This window comes from Podarcis filfolensis (genome assembly GCF_964270895.1).
Source record: "Podarcis filfolensis genome assembly, chromosome: 10".
Lineage (NCBI taxonomy): Eukaryota > Metazoa > Chordata > Lepidosauria > Squamata > Lacertidae > Podarcis > Podarcis filfolensis.
Genome location: NC_139612.1, coordinates 41,658,084 through 41,676,847, shown reverse-complemented (window position 1 = coordinate 41,676,847; position 18,764 = coordinate 41,658,084). Strand labels below are relative to the sequence as shown.

Below are 18,764 nucleotides of genomic sequence, written 5' to 3'. Positions count from 1 at the left end.
GTATCACTGTGCTCATATTGCAGATGGGGACTCAGAGAATGTTGTTTGGTTAAGGCCATCTAGTGATTTAAACATCTAGTGACCGGATTATACTAGGTCCATCCTAGTGGGGGACCCAGATTCTTACCCACTTCCCTAGAGCACTATTAATGGTAACACTTTCAATATTCAGGACACACTATACAGCTTTTTGCTATTGTTTCAACTGTTCAGTGCTAAGTAACTGATACAGTCATATGCACAGCTTTATTCTGCATGTAAACTTGGACAGCTCTGACATTTCAGATTAGTTTGTAGAGATTGAAGGCTGAATCATCTCTAATTGACTAAAATTAGACTCTAATGAAAGTCAGGATTTGATTTTAGGTATATTACTCAATCATAAGACAACAGCTAACAGATTTCTTAAAAATGTGCTGTATCCACCCTGTTCTATCATTGTTGCCCAGAAGTCCTGTTTATATCAGCTGAGGAAATAACCTTTACAAACTGTCAATAATATTGGAAAAATATCACTTTTTACTTGGATGTAGGAATAACGAAACATGCTAAAAGATTTTAACATAGTTTTTCCCCCCTCCTCTCCCTCTGTTGTCTTCCATATGGTCAAAATCTACACTGCAAATTTAGCTTCTTGGGGGTAGGAACTTTTTGCATATGGAACTACATAAAGCATTGTGCACACTACTGTAAAAATAATATAGTATGATCTTTAATGTAATGTAGTATAGTAATAATAATGTTCATGATAATGTTTGGATAGCTAGCTGGTTTTTCTATCCTTGTTATAAGAATTAACCATGAATTCCTTTTTGAGGGAAAATATTATTTTAACAATTGCTAGAAATTATTTCCAAAAGGAAAATAATATGCAGTATTTTTAAGCAGCAAACCTATGCACACTTATCTGAGAGTCAGAATTATCTCAATGAGACATACTTCTGGTTAGATATGCATAGGATTATATGAGATTAAGCCCTATTGAACTCAATGGGATTTACTTCTGACTTTGAATAGGCATGTATATAATTGCTTCCTTATCTGGTACTTTTAGAAGAACTTCCAATTAATAACATCACTCACTCACTCACTCACTCACTCACTCATACACACACTCATTTACACACTTTTGCTGTCTTATTTCAGGAGTCCTTTCCAAAGAAGAGGAGTTATACACTGGAAGCAGTGCCATCTGCTGCTTCTGAGGCATTTCCTGTAGAAAATGAGAATGATCTCTGTGATTTTCTGGATACGACAGTTACAAAGAAGCCCTGTTCTTTAGAAATAGCAAGAGGACATTCCTCAAAGACAGGTAAATGCAGTAGTATTTTCTCTTACAATCAGTGCATTCTACCATTATGTGCTGCACACATTTTGATTAATAATGTGCTATGTACTTCTTTGACGGATGGATAGATACTATGTGCCCACAGTGGGAAGCAAATACAAATTCCCTTCTCTGCGCATGAGGAATCTTAGGGGATGCTGGCTTCATCTGATTGGTGGTTTCCTTTCCTCCCAGGCCAGCATTCCCCATTGAATGCCCAGAGTTAATGGAGTAAGTTTTCCACTGTTCGTGTTTATTGATTCCGTGATTCACCGGGGATGGCCCACACTATTTGCATGTCAGCTGGAAATAATCTGTAATTTGCTAAGACTACCTTTGTGAATATATGCTCTTCCCCCCACCAGCAATAGCTCAGTCTTAGAGCATCTGCTTTGCATGCAGAATGCCCCTGTTCCAATCCCCAGGCAGGCTGGAAAAGATTGACTTCCTGAAACCCCAGAGAACTGCTGCTAGTCAGTGTAGAAACTAGATGGACAATTGATCTAACTCGGTATGAGATAGCTTCCTGTTTTGTCCCCTCTCTTATCCTAATTAAGCCTCTCCTCCTTACAGAGGGGAGGAGTTGTGAGCAGGAGCCGCCGCATTGGCAGGGGGCGTTCCAGCCCCTGCCCAGCTGGCTTGGCTGTCGTGCCATGCCCCCTGGTAGCCAACCAATCAGGTGGAGGCTTGGGGTGGGGTTTAGCCGCTCAAATGTAGCCGCGGCAGCACTTCCCTTTCATTCCGCTGCTGGTTTTCATCGGATCATACATACTAATTATACTTACTTAAAGAAATCCCTTCTGTTGATTGAAATTCAGTAGTTGGTTAAGTAGTTTCCTAGCCCCAGGCCATGGTCTTGCTTGCTTGCCTTGCCAGTTTGTCCCTGCTCTATACTTTCAAGGAGAGTTGGGGTAATGACAGATTGAACTCTAGCTTCCTGCAAGCAAAGCAGGAGCCTGGAGAATTTATCCAGCTCCCTTCAGACCACTATAAATACTGCAAGCCTGGCTCTCTTTCTCACCTGGACGTAGGTAGGCAAAAGGGAAAGTGATGGTGGCACTACCCAAGAGTAAATAACCAAAGATGCCACGGTGTCTTGGCCGGGGGTGGGTGGAGGCAGTGGTATTCTCCTGGTGGTGGTGCTGTGTTTGTGGGATGAGGATGGAATGAGGCAGCAGCAGCAAGTCTGGGACTGCTCTGGGGCAATCCTTTCTCATAGGATCAGTTTGAGTACCGCCCTTTTTGTTACTGAGCTTGACATACAGTGGTACCTCGGGTTACAGACGCTTCAGGTTACATACGCTTCAGGTTACAGAGTCCGCTAACCCAGAAATTGTACCTCGGGTTAAGAACTTTGCTTCAGGATGAGAACAGAAATCGCGCGGCGGTGGCAGTGGGAGGCCCCATTAGCTAAAGTGGTACCTCAGGTTAAGAACAGTTTCAGGTTAAGAACGGACCTCCAGAACAAATTAAGTTCTTAACCCGAGGTATCACTGTATTGGTATTTAATATGGTACTATATTTGAAAATGGTGGCTATCATTGCATTTACTGAGTTTCTTTCTAAGTTACCATGCCTGTTATATTACTGGAATTGCAAAATGTAATCTAGCCACAAATAGATGGAATGACTGTCCTCTGCTTCATAAGCCTTTTAATGGATTTAGATATGTATTACCTTATCACTGGATGCAGGCTTTATTTACCTGTGCTTCTGTTACTGGAGGTCTAAACACAAATGCCTCTTATTTCACAGAGATTAGTGTCATGGGGGTTGGGGTGCTTGACTTCCCTTGCATGTGCATGTGTGTTTTGGTCACAATTTAGGTAGAAGGTGATTGCATAGAGCAGTTACTTAGAAACTGAATTTTTATTTTCACTTTTTTACTGTGTATTGAGGAGGCTTAAAGTAAGCCTTGCTTTTTTAAAAAACAAAGAACTCCTATTTTTCAGCAATTTGTCTCCCATACGACCCTTAAGTTAATAATTGAGTTGCCTTTCCTTCATGACAGATGTTGCCCTACTTACATTATTTTCCAGTTCCAGAGCAGCACCTGGAATAACCTCTTCTAGACACTTCTATTAGGCCTATTAATTTGCATGTTTTCACTTTGTGACAAATTAATTCTGGTAAATATATATATATATATATAACATAATGTATTCTTGCTTTGTGAGGTTGAGAAATCAATCATCCCTTGAAAAGTTACAGGATTTAATAAATCTGAGGTACCTTAGATGCAAAGTAATTGTATCACTAAAGTGATAAAGCGTGTTCTCCATAGCAGAGAGCATAACGTTGGGTGTCCTCTTGGCTGTTTTGCACCGGATCACCCGCCCACCCTCCCTTTAATAGGGGTTTTTTTTGTTCACTTGACCTTGCTATGCCTGTCATGGGGTCGTCTGCCTTGGTGCAGGGGCCTGGTAGGAATTTTGCCATTTGGCTGATTGGCTGGTGCCATTTGGTTTTTGCCTACTGCGTAGCAAATCGTCACAACTTGTAAGGTTGGTGGTTAGGCATTGGTTAAAATTGGTTGGTGGAGGGGTAAGTGCCTACCCCTCCAATGGTGGTGCAGAAAGGGAATTCCGTTAAAGGAATCCAGGGGCTTGCCAGTCTTTTCGTCCTTGTACCTGGCATTGGACTCGGGCCGTGCAAGCCCCACAGGAACATGAGGGTGAGAAGTGAGGGACTGATGCCCAGCTTCATTTCTCACCCAAATACTTGTTTCCCACGCTGGCTTCCGCTGGAATACGGAAGTCAGTTCTGTTCCTGGGGCAAGGACAGATAGTCATAACCAATGCCTAAGCAACCACTCACATTTTTTGTATTTGAATAAAGTTGTGGCCAAAATTATGCCAAAAACCTAAACAAAAATTGTTGTGTGATGTGTGAATTTTTTTGGGGGTGGCATTGGGAGCCTCAACACGCAACTATCTGGCACCTGTAAAGAAGTAAAGCTTAATCATTTTGGGTGATGATAGGGAATAATTAGCTGGTGGATTTAGTGACTGAAAAGCAACCAAATATTTTGAAAACATACAAGATATGTGTGTGTTTGTTTTTTTAAACAAAATACAAGCCATAAAATGTTGCTTGATTTGCAGAAAATTTAGCTTGTGCATTAGTGCACACACACACATTCCTCGTCTAAGAAAAGCTATTTTCAATTTGTTCACACGTCAGTCTTTATTCCTGCCCACCAAAAGCACATACCTTTATTCTTTATATTACATAGAACAAAAGTTTGTAAAGAAATGGCCTCCTCTGCATTGACATTCTTCACTTGCCATGCATTTCTGGATTTTATAAATCCTTGCTGTGGGAAAGGGCCAAAGAATTTGGCAGTGACCACCGCAGACAAACTGGATGGTCTTCCATTGAGACATGCAGCAGACACAGCAGCAAACTTTACCATGGTCTGGTGCACTAAGGAGTAAACCCTACACCAATCCAGAGTGGAGTCCCTAAGACAGTTGGATGGCCCCTTGCATGCCTCCTTCCAGCAGCTTCTGCAGCCAAGATGGTGCCAAATGTATTGCTCTGCTTTTCTTTGTACCATGTCAACGAGGCCAAGAGAGGGGTATTGTTGTCTGGGCAGCTTGGGACCTCAATGCAGCTTGCGCCCTGGGGAGGTCACTTCAGTGCTGCTAATGCAGCAGTTAGATTTCACCCCCAGAGGCATACTCATTGTCTCTCAAGACAGACAGATGCCAACAGATGAGCCATGTGCTCATGTGCTTCCTTAACACATTATGATTCAATGAGTTGCTTTCACTTTGGCACAAACACACAAACTGAATTGCAAACCAGCTTCAAACCATGGTTTGCAATCTTGTTAGCTTGTTGTTACTGCTGAATTTGCAAGCTGAGTTTGGAGTCAGAGAGAAAGAATTAATTGAATCAGACTGAAAGAATGAAGGAAGAGCAGAAGAAGCACATGAGTACAAGTAATTGTACCAATGCTCCAGCTTTAAGATCTGCAAGGAAAACTCACTCGGGTCTTATGTGTGATCGTTCCTCTAACGCTCAAAGTAGGTCTTGTTTTATGGCTACAATAATTGAACACACTCAGTAATGGGGCCTACCAGATTGCCTTCTTGTATATTTTAGAAGCCATTAGGGAAGTTCTTTCTTCAGGCATTTTATTCCTTGGGTGCTTTATTAAATGTTTGTATGTGTTCTCTGCTGTTGTTCTTTAACCATATTTTAATATTGACGTTGTAGTGTCTGTTAAAGAGACATTTCTCCCCTTGCTTCTCTGGGTATGGTCCTCTCCTTATTTAAGTAGGAAAGTGAGAACCTTACTCTTTTCTGCAAGGCAAGTCCCATCTGCTATGCAGAATTGTTGATCATACACCCACCCACACCCACACAACCACTACTACTGTATTTTTCGAAGACAAAGTTTTTTGCTAAAAAATAAAAAGGCAAAAGTTGGGAGTCGTCTTGTACATGGATAGTGAATGCAGGGGGGGTTGGCTGCAGCAAGCAGGTGTGCGATTTGAGGCTGGAGTGAGGTTTGCGTGTGATCAGCAATGGGTGGGTGATTGGTGGTGGCAGCGACCTCCCCAATATATATGTTGATGTTATCCTGACTCCTACTGCTCCCTGGTATTAGGACAGACCTGTTGCAAGGTTTCCCTACACAGTGAGTGCCCTTCCCAAACTCACGGAATACTTCGTTGTGTCAGAAGTGCAACTGCACCTTCCCAAACCCATTGAATGCTACAGATATTGTATTGTAGTCTTATTATTAATTGTATTTTAATCATTGTTGGGTGGTGTTTAACATCAACCATTCTTGGAGTAGACCTATTGAAAACAATGGTCCATTGGTTTCAGTTGGTCTCTATTCTGAGTATGATTAACAATCAACATCACCCATAGTTTCTACATGTATTCTACTTTGTGTTCCAAAGACTGTCTAGAATTTGAAATGAATATAGTGTAGCATTGTTTGGAATGCTCCACTGGGTATTTACAAATTACTCAGGAAATGAATTATTCCCCCTCATTAGTACGTAATGAGAATTGTTATTCCAGACAGTTGGCTGACATTACTAAGCAATTCCAGGATCTGTTTCTGCAGGTGAAAGATGAGGGGAAAGATGAGGTTGGTAATCCTCATGCTTATACTTTTTTATATGAGAACAACAAACTGAGCAGACTCCCTCCTGCCGCCAGAATGCATTTCACTTGTGATTAATTCTAAGCACCACCCCAAATAACTTGCAGAGACAATATCAAGCTTGTTATAGCTATTCAGTTATGTATTTACATTCCTGTTCAGAACAACAGTAGGGATTCCATTTTGTACAGCACAACAAATAATTCAAAATAATAAATGCAATCTGTTTTCTATTTTCTGTTACCCTTTGGTTCCATCTTTGGATCTTCCATCTGCTCTTTCAGTTCTTTCTAGTAATATTTTTGCTGTCTGTCAGATCCAGAAATACCCATGTTTGCTACTCTGAATTGTGGCCATTGTAATTTTCTCCCCTTCAGCATATGAACTATGCAAAATTCTGCTCTACATTAAAGCTGCCAGCTTATTTCCCTTCCTCCCCCCTACTTTTTTATTTTTTACTTATAGGTTAAAGCAGCACTATGGTAGGAAGGCAGCTCCTTGCTGCAACCTGCCCCCAGCACTTCTAGTCCTTGGCAACAGTCTGCGGTGTAGAATTTTAAAATGCACAGTCTATGTGCAAACCACCTTCCACCAACTCATCCTCCCTCTAGTATATAAGCAGCATGTGAAGGGAATCAAACATGTTTACAAAATGAACATAAATTATTTCATAGGGACAGGTTGATCAGGAGAGGAATGGACCTGCTCTTCAGTAACAGGAAGATAAACTCTCTGTCTCTGTTTTTCTTTGGGAGAGGGGAGCGAGAGATGTGGTTGGTTCACTAGCCACTTCTGTGAAATGGATGGTGGAGGACCATTTTCACATTGGGGTTGGACTCTCTCAAGTTTCACACTGGAATTGGTCAGTTGACATTGCTCCCAGATTGACTGTGGTTTGGTTCAATATTAGTTTCGGAAATACCCACACAAATGATTCAACAATTTGAAGACAGCTCATCAGCAGTGTACTGTATTGTCTGACAAAGAAGATAGAGAGAAGGAAATAGAAGAAAATGGCACCATAAAGAGAATTCAGTTTATGAGAGCTTAATATATTTTGAGTCCAACAACTCTTCCTCATGAGCACCTGAAATTGTTTTTTCAAGGGAACTGCTTGAGGTAATCAGGCACTTTTGAAATACGTTCCCCTTCTCTATTGTTTCTTGCCAGGTTATTGAAAACCTCCCACCTCTAGATTTTGCAGTTCCACAAAAACAGAAGCTTTATTGAGCTCCTGGTATGCCATTAAATATGGCTGGTGGGCTGTTTGACTTGTGGAGTCACAAGTTATGTGGTGTAATTTCTATCAATCCCAAATCATCAGGTACTGCCAACTACCGTGTTTAGTGGGTTTTCTTAATCCTCAGTTTTCACAATGACTGGTTTCTGTGACAGTAACCTGCTATATTGAAAAGATGGCAACCTTCTACCAACACTTTTGATTCTTTGATTGATGCCACAAAGGAAAAGTGTCAACAAAGAAGCTTGCATCTGCCTTGGTCCTCCCCACCCCTTTTCCCTACCATGCTGCATATCATCCAAAACCAATATTCATGGTAAAGTTGTCTGCTCACTAACCACAAGCTGTAGCCAGTGTGGGACTACTTCATCACAAGTCCCCATTCAGATGGTATGCTAAGCTAAGCATTGGCTTGGCTTAGCACAGTGCAGCAGTACATTCAGACATACATACATAACTTTATTTGCAGGCAACCTTTCCAGAGTTCAAACCATGCTCAAGCCAGCTTACAATGTGAAAAATACATAACTGCAACATAACAAAAGTAGTCATAAACAATAAATAAAACATAAAATATCTAAAATAAAGATACAAAAAGACTACCAGCAACAACCCCTCCACAACAAAACGGTCCCAACACCACCCGAGCTCAAGCAGTAAAAAGTACCAGGGAGGAAAAGTGGATTTGTGCTCCTTTTCAGGATCATCCATGCTCACATGTTTTTGCTAAGCCAGAGTTTGGCTTAGCATGTTGTAGAAACCAAGTCAGTTATCTGGCAACACTAATAATAATTCTGGGAGTCTATATGTTTACGCAGTTTCAATAAACCCAAGTTTGGCTTAGCATGTGTGTGAATCAGCTTAATATGTGGTTTACTTTTGGCACAACACTTTCACTTAGAAAGCTGTTTGCATATCCCTAATTGCATTGGCAGTCATTTTTTTTTAGTGCATGCCTTTGATCAAATTTAAACACCTATAATTATGCAGCATTTTTCACTTTGATTTCTTCAAACCAATGTTCTGCTCTTTGGTTGAAATGTTGAAGTTTTTTATTCTTTTGAATTGCTTACAAAATTATAGAACATGTCAAGAAATGAAACCCTATCATGCTTGCAAAACATATTTTACTAATTTAATATTAGGGTCAACCTAGTCATATCATTTGTGATAAAACAAACCAAGTGAGGTGTATATGAAAATTACTCCAGTTTGATATAAAATATGGAATTGTATTGAGGATGAATGTGTATTCTACAGAAGTACAACTATACAAGAAGCTTATCTGAGACCTTTAATGAACCTTGAAACTAATTTATATGAAGTCTCATAGCCCACCCATACCTTACTCATGCACTTTCCCCTTCAGTTAAAAACAGACATGAATGATTTTGTTGACATCTGTCTGTTTTGAGAGACAATGGAGTGTGCCTCCGGAGGTGAAGTCAAACCTCTGGAGAATCACATCACCTGCTGTGGCTGCAGAGACGGGTAACTCATAACTGCTGCCTTCCACATTGTTTTTGTTGCATTAGCAGCAGCGAAGTGACCTCTCCAGGGTACATGCCTGGGCAGTGTGCATGGAAGTTCTGGGTTGCCCAGACTGCAGAACCCACCAGTCTTTTGACCTCATTGTTGTGGTCTAAAGGAAATACATTTGGCTGTAGCTTGACTACAGGGATTGCCAGAAGGAGGCATACAAGATGCCGTCTTAGGGACTCCAGGAATGGGTGTCTTTGTCCAGGAATCCAAGCGGGGACCGATGGGCCACAGCATCCTTCCCAGTGGTGGCCCTGCTGCAGTCATATCACCAGTCAGGGTGAAGAAACAGAAGAAGAAGAAGAAACAGATGTTCGCCAATGTATTTCCTATTGTATTGACCCAAACTTTTAGTGCCACTCAAATTTTTTAGGTCTGACCACTGAATAAGTATTCCTTTTGAGCTTAACATTGCCTTTCTGGGTGTGAATAGAGCAATTTGGATGAAATAAATAAGAGATGTGCTAGCTATCTTATATAGTTACTGTGTATCTCTAGTCCATGCCATCTGTGTTTAGCTAGAGCTCTTCCTGCACAAATGTTTAATGTGCAGTATATTTTGAATATTTTGTAAGTAAAATTATCATTGCACACAATAGGAACAAACTGAGTACATTTTTATTGTTTGTGAAATCAATATTTCTAGAATCGGTATTGTAAATTGCACAGTTGCTGAATTAAGTATAGGAACCAAAGTAACTGACTTTTGACTGTGATCTGGAGATTGGTTTGCATAGTCACAAATTCTGCTCCCACCTAATAATGCTGTCAGTGATGATAGTACAGACCACCTACTGGAACTCAAAAGCTGTGTTTGAAATCAGCCTTTCCAAGCCAACTGGGGTGTCATGAATATATCCCTAGTGCCGAAATATATAGAATATAAATGAATATATCCCTGGTTACTATTTCGCAACATTCTTTTGTATGCTTGAATAATGCCTTGAGGGATAATCTTCACACATAAGCTTGTTTCTGCAAGAGTTAGATTTGAATACTTGGCAAAACCTTTGATCAGTTCCATACTGCTCTTCAAAACCAGAAGTGACCATATTTTAGTGAAAACAAACAATAATAATTTAGATGACAATAACTGTAACATATTCACATCCCCCCCTTCAAATGCAATTTCCTGTTTCTAAATGTATTTTCCATAGAACATTGTATTCACTGTAATGCTATTTTTATTCACAGAGAATGCACCTCAAGTAGCAATTATTGCACCAGGTACCAGTAACCATAGAAACAGTTCAACAGGCCCAACACCTGACTGCTCTCCTCCGTCGCCAGATACTGCACTGAAAAATATAGTGAAAGTTATAAGACCTCAGGTGGGTGGTCGGAAATAATGTTCTTTGATTTTGTTAAAGATTTCAACGTTTTATCTTACATTCCTCTAATAATCTGCAGTGATATGAACTATTTTAAAATGTTGAAATGAAATCCCTCCACTGATAATGCTAAAATATCTTTATAAGTTTGATTTTAATTAGACCTGACCAGAAAGAGCATACCCAGATTTCTATTTGTGTTCTTTTTCAGCTGTTATGCTTGATTTTTGACATTTTATTGCAATCTTATATTGCATTGTTACACTAGTGTACTACACCTTCTCTTGCTTCTCAGCATCTGTTTTTTCCTCTAGGCTAGTTTTCTTCCTTTTGGACTTCACTGACCTCAGCCACATATGCCTTCACTGATGTTCATTCTGATTCAGTGTGGCAGCCCATGCAATTTTTTGTTGAAGAGGTCACAATGATGCATGAATGAGGATATTGGGAATGCCAGTCACAGCCAAACAGATTAAACAGCAGTGGGGGCACTGAGGGTAAAGAAGAAAAAGAAAAATTGTGTTAAGATGAATGAGCAGCTAGCAAAACAAAAAGACACCAAATAGTATTGAAATGTCCAAGTTTTGGTGAGGTGACTTTTCTTGTGTGTAATTAGTTCAGCTCATTTAAACATGCCAATTTTGATGTAAATATAAAATTGGAGACTATGTGGTATAAACATAATTTTGATTGACTGTTATTGCTTGCAAACTCTCAGTTTCTATTTACCTCTTTTTAAAAATTTAATGTGTTTCATGAAATTTATTTTATTTCATCTAAAAGACTTTCCAAGCGTCAGAGCTGTTTTTACTTCATGCTGTCCACACATGCCTCTTTTCAGCTCTATAACTCCTTTTGGCTAGCACAGGGTTCTTCATTTCCTCTTTCTCCAGACACCGCTGTATTAGCCATTTATCACTTTCTGTCAAAGCTATTTTTTTCTGTTTGATGGCTTGCACACAAGAAAGCAGAGAGAAATTGGAATTATTGTTAGAACAAGCTGTTATGTGATAGTTAATTGGAAACAGCCTTTAAATGCTATTTTCATCATGAAATTGTCAACAGATGGACTCAGAACATTGAATAGCTGTGCTCTTGGATTAGTTCATTACTAATTCAATGTCGGGACTTAATTAAAGTCAGTGACTCGGTTCCCACTGAATTCAGTGGCATTGCATTCTTTGAGTGCAGAACACTCTATTCAATATTTTTGAATGAGTGAGTGAGTGAATGAATGAATGAAGTGGAGGCCATGCTTATCAACTTTGTAGATCAGGTAGGATTTAGAGTGGTAAAACATTTCATGCCTTTCTAAGCTTCCATACTGGTGATGTATTGAATGAAGTACCTCGGAGACTGTATCCTCCATAGGTATCCTCCCATATCCTCAGATTATCAGGAGTGCATTCCTCCATGTCCCATACACAGAGGAAAAGTAATGGTATCCAGGAGCCTGACTTCTCCACAATGGCATCCACTCTGTGGAATGCTCTGCTGGTAACATCCCTCTTGCATCCTATTTACAGCTGTCATTCTGACATCTGGAATATTTTGACACTGGTTAGTGACCTGGGAGTTGGTTGCTGCTGCTTGGGTTTTCAGCAGTTGTTAATGCAGTTGTGTGTGATGTTGACTGTGATGGTGTCATATATTAATTTTGTTATGATTTTAGAAGTACAGTTAAAATTATGGCTGTATATACATTTTAAATGCAGCATCTGCAGTTGAAATAAACATATATTTTGTTGGTACTATTCGTATTAAAAATGGCTTAGATACTGATATTCTGGAGCATGAAAGAGCGTTGCAAAAAGGGATGAAATTATAGCCGTGTGCCAGAAACGGGAAGATTTGTTGCTAGACAGTGGCACTGCTAGAAAGAGCTAGAAATGATTGAGGATTTTAAAAACTGGAAATTGTTGTGAGTCTCCTGTTTGAGTGCTGTGAATGAGTCTGGGGAATGAGTCTGAGTCTTACTTATGGGTACCAGTTGGCATATGGGTAGTCATTGTGGGATGAGCTTGCTGAATCAGATGGGCCTTTGGTCTGATCCAGTAGGGCTCTTATGTTCTTATTTTCTTTCAAGGTGTGGACATAAATGTATTTAATTGACCATCTCAGTGGTACAGAAGAGAATATAATACAACAATGAACCCTCTCATTAAAAATAGGGGGCCTTCTTTTGTCTGTCCCTGATATCTCCCTTCATTACTATCATGCCTGTAGTGTACATTCAGGCAAAAGAAAAACCCTTTTTATATATTCTGTAATTGCCATCCACACACTTTTTGCTCAGTAATAAAAAGCAACCCATGATCTGCAAGCCTTAGGCAAAAGGTCTGGAGAAGTACTCTAAAGCACAGACTATATCAGGAAAGGCCAACTGATGTGAACCTAAGGCACTTCAAACCAAACTAACTCATTTTGGATTTTGAATGCGTCAAAAGCTTTGGATCAAATTACAGTGGATTTAAGACAAAGTTTAATTTTGGTCTGAAGCATATTATCAAGATTGTATCACAGAATATACTCACAATGTTTATTTTAATTTCTGTTCTATGCCTCATCTATCTAGATATTAATTTAATTTTGCCATTGAATCAACATTGAAATGCTGTCTCTCCAAACCCTCTTTGAAACCTACTGAAATGTCAATATTTTATTGGCATATAAGGTTTTCTATTGACCATATAATATGTTACCTCATACTGATATGTTTTTTGGTACTGTATCATAGCAGTTGGGATGTAGCGGCAGTAGATGATTGCTCTTACATGCACATGGTACCTGCAGCATTGTGTGGAGTGAACCATAGAAATAAACACAGGATATTTGTATTGGGTTGAAATAGGTCAGAATTTATTATTGATTACAGATGTAAGTAGGTTTTGCTAAGGTAATCTACTCACTTGCTGGTTGTGAAATGAGATGGGGTCAACCTGGAGCTGGGTAGTCGCCTCTGAGATGCACCAGGTGCTACGATCCTGCTTGGGCCGCCATTGAGAGAGGTGTCATGGCTTATTGGCCCGCCCAAGTGGGTTCATGGACAGAGACACCTCTCCTTGAGCCCTTTAATCAGCTAAGGATCCATCCCAATGCCTTATCCACCAAAGTTGTGACTGTTGCTATGAGGTAGGCAAAAACCTGCAGACCAGCCAATTTGTCTGCAGGGGGAGGAATCCTCCCTGTCCCCAAATAGAGATCAACTAGCCATAGCAAGGTCTTCACGCTGGCCCACCTACTCAACTATCGGCAGGCCACTTACAGCCTGAGTGGGCAGGTGGTGAATCCCATTATGACCTCCCAAGAGGGTGAACTACACAATATCGCCCTCTTAAGTGCAGCGGGCACGGACTGGGCTCAGCCCCTTCCCCTGCAATCTGACTTTCCTGATCAATCAGGCCTTCCCTGTTGGGCTGGCACAGCTGGCAGGGGAGGTGCCAGGTGTCTCCCCCCACAATGGCCGCATGGGAATAAGATGGCCTCCTGGATCGGGCTGTGGCCCTGCCAAGCGACAAACGAGAATGCAATAATTGTAGGAATTATGTATGGAAGATCAATCTACAGGGGGGAAATGCAATGGAATTTTTGAGCATCTGTTTTAACAAACCATTTTTTTAAAAAAGGTGATGAACCTTAGAGGCAGAAAATAAATTAAAATATTTACATTTCAATTCAATTTTTTTCCAGCCGAAGCAACGTACATCAATAGTATCAGCTTTTGAATTTCACCGATTAAATCACAGCCATGATTATTTTGAAATCAACTCTTCCCTTGGATATGCAAGCTTTACTTCCAGTCCTCCAATCAGTCCAGCTAATTATTCCATTGGATCCATTGAAGGAAGCATTGAAGATAATGACATTCCAGGTAAAATAAAAATAAGTTGCATATTAGCTATACATTTTGATGTTGCAATAAGCAACTGGCATCGCATCCTAGGCCACCTCTGCTCCCTCAGAGGGACATGGCTGCTTTCTCGGTAGCTTTCTTTCTGAATTCCATAATACTTTTTATTCATTTACATTCCCTTCTCCAGTTTTTCTAAAGGATTGTTTGAAGAATACCCTAAAGTGAAATACAGTCAAGGGGTGCTTTCATTTGGGCTTACTTACACCCATGCATAAATGTGCAGTAGAAGCTAAGGTGTGGGATTAATATTTATCTTTTGCTCAGAGCAGACCTGGTATTTTTATCATGTCAGGTCACATCCTTGCTCTGAATAAATTGTATGATGTTTATATTTATTCAGTATTGCACACTCTGTAAAGTGTTTCTCCAACTCATGAATCAAACCACTTTAGAATTCGCTACCCAGGAAATCTAGCTTAATGAAATGAATAGAAGAGTTTTTCGTGCTTCGAAACAGAGTGCTCTGATAGCTGTTCTTGCCCTCGAAAGAAATAATAAAAAATATGAAGAAAAAAGTAGAAGGTGAAAAATTCATCATGCTACAAAAATGAGTCTGTGAAAAACAGTGTAATACATATTGGCCCATCTAATCCAAACAACATTTTCAATTGCTTATATAGTTTGCAAAAAAAAGTCATATATTGCTAAATACCAATTTATCATATGCTTATGATAATGCAGCATTGCTTGTTGTGTTCTGTGGAAAGTAGGAAAGTAGGAAATCAGTGCTTGAACTGATACTCTACTTGTATAAGTCTCAGGTTCAGTATTTGCAATCTCCAGTTAAAGGATTGCTGGTATCAGAGCTGGTACAATGTATTTATTTATTAAATTTACATGCTGCCTGTACAGCATAGTTCTCTTAATGGACAAACCCACTTAAAGTACAATAATAAATAAAATGTTAGCAAAAACAATGCTAACACCATTATATATCACATAAACCCATTTTAGATGGGCCCCAAATCCCGTCACAGCTGAAAGTCTTACACAAGGTGACTCAGTAAAAAACCAGTTTCATTTATTTTTAAACAAGATAATTTACTTTGCTACTTTTGCATACATAATATTGCATAGCTACTACTCCAGATTTCTTCTTCCAGCTTCCTAGACTGGCTTGCCTTGCATGACAGCTAACTGAATGCATTTATTTTAACTTTAGGTCACCTTCATTATAAATTGCTTTATTTCCTGTTCACAGATGCTAATTCTTCTATTTATACTTGTTCTTGTTGCTCATACTAACATCAGAGTTGTATCTACAGAATGTTTGCAGCCATAATAGTTCCTTAAGATTTGAAGAAATTGAATCATAAGCCATTTAATTTCTACAGAGAAACCAAGAGATTTGGCTAGAAATAATCTTTCAAATAATAGCCATAATAATCTCTAGCAAAACTTTAGCATGTTAGTCAGCTGGTTGTTGTTTATTATTTTTTCTAATATTGAACTTGGAAGGTTCCCATTCTATCAGTCTGGATGTGAGATTTGGCCAGCCAAAAATAAGGTGGTAGTTGCTGAATTCTCAAGAGACTTCCTAGGTGTGCAGATGTATATTTGTTCATAAATGTAAACAAATCCAGAAAATACTTACTGACGGCCAGTACAGGGGTCTACAAAATGCTGCAGGGAGTTGCGCTATGGAATGTTGAGGTATTGAGAGGGGGGAAGAAAATGGAGGAGTCAGAGGAAGAAACTGACTGGCTTGAACCTCGAACTACCTTTAGTATCCTGGAAGTGGTGATGAGAATCGGGCAATTGTGCATCGTGAAATTAAAAACCTCTTTCATGCTAAAGAGAAGGATCCACAGGGAAGCAAGATTGTACTTACTTTAGATCTGAAGTGATCAGCTGCACAGGGCTTTGGAATTAGGTCGAGTCACATGAAAAGGACTGCAGGTTGCCCCCCTCTGCTACAGAGGCAAAGGCAGATCTAGAAGAACACGACTGGTTTGGTTGCACTAAGTGCAGAGCTTCTAGGGTACAGCAGCAGGTGCCGCAGCAGTGACATCTCACAGAAGGCAAGAGGCTGGGGGGCTGCACCAGCTTTTGGTGTCACACGGGATGCCACTGATATTTGAGACACCAAGGTTTGCCTTTGACAGAGGGAAGTCTCATAAGAGAATTGCCCAAAATCAAGTTGCGGCCCACCCAGTCTGGGGTCATTCTTTCCTCCCCAGGCCATTCTATGCCCCATCAGTTACTATAAACTGATGATTTTGAGAGTGAAAACAAAAAACAAAATTTCACAGTAGAAGTTTTTTAACCATTAACAAAACATAACTCCCAATTGCTCACTGTAATTACAATGCACATACTATTAAAGCCAGTGGCATAATTCCAATTAATTTTAATGGATGTGGATTGTCCCACCAGAATTAGTGACCAATATATTTCTTCTTCTTCTTTCTAATGGATTTTTTTAATAAATAAAAAACCTTACTCTTGCTTGAAATATCTATGCAATTTACATTCAGTTTATGCTTTTTATTCTGCCTGTTTCATCTTTGGATCAGATAGATTTTCTTTTCATTTTTTCCTCTCAGCAGATTGTTTATAACTTTGAAAATGCTTGCTGGTTATCAGATATATTTATATGACATATGGGCAGTAATTGGAGCTGAAGAAACTGGTTAAAAACCCGCTGCAGAGCCTGTAAAAATGAGAATTCTAACTATTGACCTCTTAAACAAACTGCTTCACACTGTAGACTATAAAGTGCACTTCATTTTATCATGTAGCTACAATCTCATATATCTACTCAGAAGCAAGTCCTATTGAGTTCAGTTGGACTCCCAGATAAGGATTGCAGCCTTTGTTTATTCAGCTTTTGAAGAAGCAATAACATGCTTGTTTAATTTTCCAGTCTACATTCCCAAATTCTGGTTTGGTACTACTTAAAAATAGAATCTTACTTCCTTAGCTCGAGCTGGCACAAGACATTGTGGTGCCTGGGACCGTCCTAGCAGTATCTCTCCCACCATTCCTACAGTCTTCTCCTTCTCCCGCCCTCCTGACCCCACACGCCACTCTCCACCACTACCATATCTGCCTCACAGTCCTCTCTTCAGCCAGTCAGCCGTGGGTGCTCCCAGCTTTGCTCTGAGGAAAGGGTCCCTACTCAGAGTGAGGCATTGTGGATAAGGTCACCCAGAGAGCAACCAAACCAGCACTTAGTGACTGTTTGAAATACAGGTTAAAAATTTGGCGTTCAATTTTATTTAAACTTTAGGAATTTTTAAACTGTGTTTTTAACCAGTATTTTAAAGTGTCACATATTAGTGGTGGTACAGGTGCTTTCTGGGCAACCTTGCCCACAGTGCCTCTCTCTCAGTGTGAGCAGGGAGGTGGGCAGGTAGAAAGGAAGGCCAGAAGCAGCAGGTGGGCAAGATGGAAGGAGTGGTGGCAGGCAGCAGTGTTGGCCGGTCAGCTTGTGGGGCAGGTGTTAAGCAACCTTGTGGGGCATGAATGGTGATAATTCACCGCCTGAGGCGAGTGCCTCTTTTCACCTCATGGAAGGCTGGGACTGTGCCCAGCCATTGTATTATGCTTTTGTGTGCTCATTGGCCTTGGTGGTTCTCAATTAATTTACTCATCTTTTGAGTCATTTATTGAAATTGTTGACAGGAGAGAAGACATTTCTTATACAATTTGGGGGAAGGGGGGGACAGCCACTGGCTTATCATATCTGCTTAAAGAAACAAACTCAGAATACTAAACATTTGCCTAAATAAAAATATAATCCCTTACTTGCAAATGATAATGAGGCTTGGGCTTTGCAAGAATCCTGGCAGGAGAAAAAAAATTCAAGCTACGGGGCATAACCTGCTAGTGCCTCAATGTTCCTTTTGCTGTTTATATCTGACACACATTAAGAGGCTGTTCTTGGCAGGCTACTTCCAGCCATAGGGAAAGTGACAATATGAATATATGAGAAATGGAACATCATGTTTTTAAAGGACGTTGAAGTAGTCTGAGCCTAATTTGAAGCCTTTTCTTTCAGCAGTTTGTGTGACAAGTCTTATGTGTGTCAAGTCTTTCAGCAGTCTTGTGTGACAAGTATATGACTTTTAATGTATCACTTGTATTATACTTAATAATGTGGGGACACTTTGAAGGTTTCAGCTGAAAACCAGCATACAGAGCCACTTACTTAAATAACAATTAAACATCCCAATCCAATCCTAATCAGCTGCCTTCACCTACCAATAAAATCAGGTCTGGTAGGAAACATACAGTCAGTTAAAACAAAACTCTGTAACCTGGGGAAGGTTCCAAGACTTAAT

At 40.0% G+C, this 18,764-nt stretch overlaps 1 protein-coding gene across 8 annotated transcripts in view; it reads left to right on the top strand.

Annotated features, from left to right (window-relative positions):
• Nucleotides 1–18,764, top strand: part of ANKS1B (ankyrin repeat and sterile alpha motif domain containing 1B) — a 330,248-nt gene that overhangs the window by 93,854 nt on the left and 217,630 nt on the right. For all 8 annotated transcript variants that reach the window (XM_083573571.1, XM_083573577.1, XM_083573576.1 and 5 more), the window contains 3 exons: nucleotides 1,147–1,312; nucleotides 10,429–10,565; nucleotides 14,256–14,436. In XM_083573571.1, the coding sequence (XP_083429697.1) occupies nucleotides 1,147–1,312; nucleotides 10,429–10,565; nucleotides 14,256–14,436 (484 nt within the window). The remainder of the gene's footprint in view (nucleotides 1–1,146; nucleotides 1,313–10,428; nucleotides 10,566–14,255; nucleotides 14,437–18,764) is intronic.